A 7,586-nucleotide genomic window follows, 5' to 3' on the forward strand; every position below is an offset into this window, starting at 1 on the left:
ATGTCTTTAATTCCAGCAGCTCTGGAGGCTAAGACAGGAGGATCGCAAGTTTGAGGGCAGCCTCAGCAACATAGCAAGGCCCTAGCAACTTAATGAAACCCTGTCTCAAAATAAAAAACCAAAAGGGCTGGGGATGTGGCTCAGTGGTTAAGCATTCCAGGTTCAATTCCTGGTAAGTCTTATGCCTGCCTCCTTGTTCACTTCTCTTGCTTTGCCACCATAGAGAAAACTATCATCCAGGTTCATTCTACATTTTTACCAAACATGTATGAAATACATTATTTGATCTTGCTTTTTAACTCTTTTTTTAGGTGTAGATGGACACAACACAATGCCTTTATTTTTATGTGGTGCTGAGGATTGAACCCGGTTCCCACCCGTGCTAGGCGAGTGCTCTACCGCTGAGCCACAATCCAAGCCCTTTTAACTCTTTTATAAGTAAATCATATTCTATTCTGTGTTTTGCATTTTTAAAAATATAACTGAGCAAAATTTATCTACACTGATTGTCACTTTCAAATATTTCAATCCATATCCCATTGTCATATCAATTGTGTTGATGGAAATTTGGTCTACTTCCAGTGCTTAATATTATTTTGCTATCAACATTCTCATGGCCATCTCCTAGAAAATGTGTGATTGTTTCTCTGGGGTGTATGCCTAGGCAGGGAATTGCTAAATCTAGACAGTGGTCCTCCCTGTTCTGATTGCCAGCAAATGTTGCTGCTCCCCTTCCCCCACCTCAAGAGGAGGACCTCCATGTTCTCAATCTATGGATCTTCATGGGGAAGAAAAACTATCAAGAGTAGGGAGATGGTAGAGTTCCCAGCCCACGGTCTGTGACTGTCAGCCATCACCCTGGGTCACCCAAAGAGGGAGCATTCCTATTGATACAACTGAGCATGAGTGTGAGATGGGGCAGGGAGGGGTCTCAAGCTGCAGCACAGCTGACGTCCCAGAATCCACTGTGATGTCACTGCTGAGCTGTGGAACATGGAAATTCAGACACAACTCAGCAGACCCTTCTCAGGTTGAATGGTTCTTTATTTAATCTGCAGTAAAGGAAGCTGGAATAGGCTCTTTTGGGATAGTCCCCTGATCCCTGGGCCCCTCTTAACTTCTGGCTCTGGGTTGTATTTCATGGGCTTCAAAGGTCATCGTCTCCATGACCTCGGATGTCACAGAACCAGTGAGGTCCAGACCCTGGCCACTCTCGGCTGTCTCCATGATGGCCTCCATGGTGGTCCTCTCTTCTCTCTTAGCCGTGACATCCATATCTCTGCCGCGCACTGAGGCCACCCCTTTAGTGGTAAGGTTGGCTTTGACCGTCTTCAAGAAAGAGCTGATCCTGCCCAGTCTCTTGTTGGCTGAACCGGAGCTGGTTGTTGAGAAGCTCCTCCCAGACTTGTGGGAGCTCCTGGACTCCTTGGTGATGGGGGAGCGACTGATGCCTTTGTGGGTACTGCTGTGCTTGCTGCCTCCGGGGCTGCTGCGACTTTTCCCCTTTTTATCCTCTCTAACAGTTCGGCGGCCAGCTGACTTCCGGGAGATCTTGTCCCCTGTCTTGTGGCGACCTTCACCCCTGCGGTGATGGGTACTCCTACTCACAGTTCTGTCCTTTTCTCTCCTCTCCCTTCTTTCCCTCCTCTCCTTGTGGACTTCTGTTTTGATGTGGGAGCTTTGCTGCCGTTTTGCCTGGCCACCCTTGTCACTCAGGTGGGTTGGGGTGAAAGATCCTGCTGCTGAATTCTTATCTGGTTCTCCAGCAGTTTTCCCAGCAGCAGGTTCTACCCCAATATTCCCGGCGCCCTCTGGGGAGAAGCTGGAGGATGTGCTGGAAATACCTTCCAAGGGCTTGTTTGCAGCCAAGCCTACCTTAAGGCTCTTAGGGGACCCCTTGGCAGAGCCTGTAGTGGCCACGTGGGTTTTGCTTCCTCTTGCACCAGTGAGGGTCGCATCAGCTTTGTCTCCGCCTGCCTGTCCAGAGCCTGCTGCTCCCTCTGTTGCTGACTCTTTGACATGCTCTTTAGATTTTGTTCTTGGGATGGCTATATTAGTCTTGGATGTGGATTTGTGGGAGCCGTGCTGGATTCCCTCCCCCCCAACGTAAGCAGCAGAGGTGGCCCCACACACCTCAGAAACCATGTGGAGGCTCCTGATGCTAACCTGGTCTTGATCCCCTTTAGCATGTAAATCCCCAGCCCCCAAACTTGTCTTGTCCTCTTCCTCAAACGCAGGCATGCAGATCATCTCCTCGGCCGGGATGGCGTACGTACTGCTGTTACTGTCCACTGGTGGTCGCAAGAGGTAAATTAGTTTTTCCCAATAGGCAAAGAGGTCTTCCCGGGCATCCAGAGGAGGGCACAGCTGCAGGTAGCACGACCGGCCAGTGGCAAATTTCAGGCGCAGCTGTTGTTTGTCACGGTCATGAACAGAGATCCTTACAAACTTCAAGGGAAGGAGTCTGGTGAGCTCCAGGGTCTTTGCAGACTTACGACCTTTTCCCTTGGTGCGTCCAGCGAGCCCCTCATGTCCAGCAGCTGGCCGGGCCAGCAGCATGACATCAGGGAGTGGGAGAATGGGGCTAGTGCAAGCGATGCCGACGGTCACCATCCGGACTCGGTTGTGCACATCAATCACTTCTCCTCTTTTGGTGATCTGGATGAAGTCGCTTTCAAATATCGGTGCATATTTGAATATGTCATATTCTCCCTTGTACAGCTGCCGCTGCAGCTTCCCCATGGTGGTATTGAACATGCCCACCCCAGAGCCACTTTGGGCAGTGTAGTATGGTAACAGACACTCACTGTTCGCGGTCATCTTTTATCATAAGAGCGCTGGCAAGGCTGGTCCGAATCTTTCTTAGCCTCCTGGGCAGATGAGGGAGCAGAAGCGGTGCTCCTGGGTCACAGAAGTGGTGCCACAGCAGGTCTCTCAACACCAAACCACCCCACCCCACAAACCCCTCCACCTTTGCCTCAGAGCCTCCCAGAGGCCAGGCTTGGGGTGGGAGCACAAATGATAGACAAGGGGGCACTGCAGTGTGCCTGGATCCCAAACTGAATCTCTTTAAAGATTGAAGAGATGCAGGGTGGGTTCCAAGAGATTGTCTTCTGGGTCTAACCCCCTCACCTCCACCTGTGATTTTTTACTTCGCTGAGAGTCAACAAACTGCAGTCCTAGTGGGAGAAGTGACCACCCTCTTGGCCTCAACCCCCTGCACAGCCATATTTATCCTCTGCTGCCCTTTGTGACCTGTCACTGTCACATACCCCTTTGTTTTCATACCCCAGTTGCCCCTACAGAGGACAGGTCCACCCTGCCAGGGACTCAGGTATGTGCAAAAAATAAAGATTTTTCAAATGGAACAATTTCGTATGGGTGCTTCCTTCCCAACCCCAAATTCAAAAGACAGGAAAGGGTCTATGAGGCTGCAAGAGGATGGGAGAAATGTGAACCATCTGAGTTCATGGTTTAATTTTATTGAGTAATTTAGAATTTTGGTAGCCTTGGTCCTTAGCCTGTCCTTCCATAAAATTGCAGTAGATGTTGACAATGATAATTGTAAACACTATGACCTTTAATAATTAACATAACTTAATAATGAAAGGTTTCTTCTCCTAAGAACTATAGTACATGTTTTGCATGCTATTTTAAGAACCCATCGAGTTTGATATTATTGTTACTATACTCATTTTACAGATTTTTAAAACAATTAAAAAAGGTTGTATCACGTACCCACATTTTCATAAACTAATATTATTTAAATCCAGGTCTGACTGACTCTAAAATCTTCATTCTAAACACTACAGAGACTCTGCTTCCTGTTGCCATATCCTGAGAGACACTCCTCCATCATGCCTTCCACTGTGATGTTCTGCCTCACTTCGGGCCCAGAGCAATGGAGTAGGCCATCTATGGACCAAAAAGGTCTCTGAAACTGTGAGCCCCCAAATAAACTTATCCTTCTCTACATTGTTCTTGCCATGTCTTTTGGTCACAGTGACCCTCCCCCCAAAAAAAGAAGGCTGAATAAAACAGAAATTGGTACCAGGAAGTGGGGTTGTTGATGTGACTAACCTGACCATGTGGTTTAGAAACTTTTGGAGCTTTTTGGAATTTGTGGAAGGAATTTTGAAAAGTTTAAATATGCAAGCTGGAGAAGTCTTAATTTGTTGTAAATGGAGCTTAATGGGTGATTGGGAAGAGAACTGATAGGACTATGGAGTGTAAAGATTGGGCTTATGAGGTTTCAGAGAAGGAGGACTCTATCGGAAATTGAACTAGAGGCCACTTGCATTACACTGAGGCAAAGAAGTTGTCTACTTTTTGTCCATATTCTGAAACTTTCTGTAAAGCTGAATTTAAGGTGAATTAATCTGGTGGAGGAAATGTCGAGAAAGTACAGCATTGGGGTGGCATGGATATTGCTGGCACTTTAAGCCAAGTTAACCATGATAAACAGGAACAGGAAACAGAAATATTTGAAAAACTTGATATTTAGGTCAGGCATGGTGGTGCATGCCTGTAATCCCAGCAGCTCAGTAGGCTAGGACAGGAGAATTGCAAGTTGAAAGCCAGCCTCAGCAAAGGTGAGGTGCTAAGCAACTCAGTGAGACCTTGTCTCTAAATAAAATACAAAATAGGGCTGGGGATGTGGCTTAGGGGCCCAGTTCCCCCGAGTTCAATCATGGATTACATGCACCTCCACCTGTGTGTGTGTGTGTGTGTGTGTGTGTATGCAGACCGACAGAGGGCTGGTGAAGTGGCTCAGTGGTTAAACACCCCTTGGTTCAATCCCTGCTACAAAAACAAACATCAACAAACACTTTGCTGTTTGGCCAGAAAACTGCCAAGAAAGTTGTGGTAGTTAAAGACATTTCAACCACTGAAGAAATGCTAAGTACTTTGCACAGTGATAATGGGAAAGATGGCTTGGGGGCATCTTAGGGATTGGCAGCACCACACCCATCTCAGGCTCAAGGGTGTAAAAGGAAAAATTTCCTTTGAGAAGAGACCATGGAAGAATCACAGCCTGTGAGACAGTAGTTGCCTGTGTTTCTCCTTTGCTAGCAAAGCAATAAAACTTCTTTTTCTCAAATCCATGTCCTCATTACTAGATTGACATCAGGGACAAGGACCAAGATTTTGGTATCAAATTTGGCAATCCAGATGGGACCTGAGAGCAGACCCTGCTCTAACTTTTCTTGGGCAGGCCTGGCTTTCCAAGCAACCCTACTCCATGCTGAAGATATAAGGTGAACTTGTTGAAAACCACTGGTGGGGAGTTAGGAAATAGATGAATTTGCTTCGATGGAACTGGAGGAGCTGTTTCTATGAGGGAGGGAATTAGGGACCATCCCAGCAGATTCTAAAGCTTCTTTTGCTGCAGGGAACTCCTGCCTTCTCTCCCTGAACCAGATCACTCCAACTTGGTCCACTTTGAGAAAAAGGAAACAACTCAGTAAAGTTGTGACACCCTTGGCAACCTAGCAAGTCTCCCCCTGTGCATGCTGAGACCTTTGCTTCCACACATCTGGTTTCTCTTCATGGGAACATCTGAACCCTCTTTGTGGAGACAGCTCTGGCACCACTGATGTAGGAGCCATGGTGAAGCAGGATTAGAGAACCTAGGGATATTTACTCCTTTCTGGTCTATTCTAAGTTCTCATCTGTTTGTTGGCCTTAGGTTTGGAAATTCCCTCTGGTTGTCTGTGTTTTTGTTTGCATCTATTTCTTCCTTTTTAAAGACATGGGCAATATTGTGCTGATCCTATAGATTATCTCTTGGGAAAGGTCTTGGCTAGTCAGTTTCAAAGGTTCCCATCAGTTGGCCACGGTTTGGGGGATCCTTTCTGATTGTCTGTCTCTGTGTTTCCTTTTTGTACAATCTTGCAGTTGGAGTTGGGTCTATTAGAGGTAAAGTAAGTAGAAGAAAGGGCCACCTAAAGGTATAAGCCTGTCCAAGAAAAAAATGATGATTTTACTGTAATGATCCTGCCTTTCAATGTCTTTCTGAATTATTGTACAATCTTGCAGCTGGAACTGGTCTGTCAGAGGTATTATAAATGGGAAAAATTCTGTATGTGCAGGTCTGTCTGTTTTAAAGGTTCCCATGTGTTGGCTATGATTTGGGGGAATTCTCTCTGGTTATCTGTGTTTTGTCTTTATCTGATACTGACCCTTTAAAACATCAGTCATGCTGTGTTAATCCTATTGGTAATCTCTTGAGAAGAAAGATCTTGGCTTAATGGGTCACCTTTAGGTATAAGCCTAAGAGAAAGATGCTTTACTATACAACAACCTGGCCTTTAAATTATTTTCTGGATTATTATACAATCTTGCATTTGAAGTCAGAGGTAAAGTTTATGAAAGAGATTCTGTATGTATAAGCACTCATACAGTTGCATGATAAGAAGTCTGAACAGTCGGAAACTGAGTTAAGGATGCAAAAAGTCACTTCTTCTGATGTGCAAGGATAGGACACCAGAAGAAAGGATTTAAAAAAAATTTAAATACTTTCCACACAGTCCTGGCAATCTGGCCCTCTCCTGGAATAAAATTTGTTGTGTAATTTAAATTCATAGATAACATTTATAAGAATTGTTTCAGAATATAAATTTTTAAAAGGGCATGAAACTAGAAAAGAGATATAAGAAAGTTATATGGATGGAAATATACTTTAGAAAATTAGAAGGTAAAAGGAATGTTTCTGGATGAGAAAAGTATTTTGCATGATAAAGTAATATTCTTGTACTAAAGTTCAAGATATGGAAGAAAGGACAAAACTAAAAGTGTAAACAAGTTATAGAATGTCTAAATTGCAGAAAGTTTGTGGAACATTAATCTCAAAAAGTTCATATGTGATTAAATTGGCTATAATTAGCAGAGTCAGTCAAAGCTTTTCAAAATTTAATGTACCGATAGGAAGCAAAGTCTGAAATATTGATCTGGTCTTATCTAGCAAGACAATTTTCTTGTATTTGTTAGGTTTTATTAGTTGGGGAAAATAAGTGTTAGAGGAACTAGGATTTGTACCTGTTTTAAAGTAAAAAATGATTACTTTAGTAATTGGTTAAACAAACAACTGTTACTTAGGTTATAACAATATAGTTGACACACTAAATATATGTGACTAGATATATGTATGCATCTGAGAACTATATTTGTCTAAGTCTTGTCTCTAAGCATTATGTAAAAGTTCATAAAATAAAAGTTTATGTAAGTTTACCAGCAAGATAACCAATAAATGTTCTCTTTTATACATTGTATCTGATATAGAAGAGCCACACTGCCATTTGAAGAAGAGACCTGTCTTATATGTTTGCTTTGACTAAGTTGATTTCTGATCATTAACATCTCTTTCCTAAAAGTATAAAAGTTGTAAGGCTATCCTTTGACTTTTGCTAGTACTGCTAACCCACTCAGATCTGTGATTATTGTACTGCACAGTATGTTTTGTAAATTTTACTTTAAAAATTAAACTTAGTTAAATGTAAAACTTAGGAGAGAATTTTACCAAGTTGGTGTTCTCCAAACTAAAACTGTCTGTAGCAATAGTTTCCTTCAGATTTATATAGAAATAA

The 7,586-nt window shown here is 43.6% G+C and overlaps 1 protein-coding gene across 1 annotated transcript; it reads right to left on the reverse strand.

The window, feature by feature from the left end:
- Positions 1 to 1,113: 1,113 nt before the first annotated feature.
- On the reverse strand, positions 1,114 to 2,820 carry Garin4 (golgi associated RAB2 interactor family member 4). The gene has a single exon (XM_076872913.1). The coding sequence runs from the start codon at positions 2,818 to 2,820 to the stop codon at positions 1,114 to 1,116; it is 1,707 nt and encodes a 568-aa protein (XP_076729028.1).
- Positions 2,821 to 7,586: the final 4,766 nt, after the last annotated feature.

This window comes from Callospermophilus lateralis, chromosome 13 (genome assembly GCF_048772815.1).
Source record: "Callospermophilus lateralis isolate mCalLat2 chromosome 13, mCalLat2.hap1, whole genome shotgun sequence".
Lineage (NCBI taxonomy): Eukaryota > Metazoa > Chordata > Mammalia > Rodentia > Sciuridae > Callospermophilus > Callospermophilus lateralis.

What these genes read in the sequence shown, in the direction of transcription:
- Garin4 (XM_076872913.1), bottom strand. Translation starts at nt 2,820, where the DNA reads ATGACCGCGAACAGTGAGTGTCTGTTACCATACTACACTGCCCAAAGT.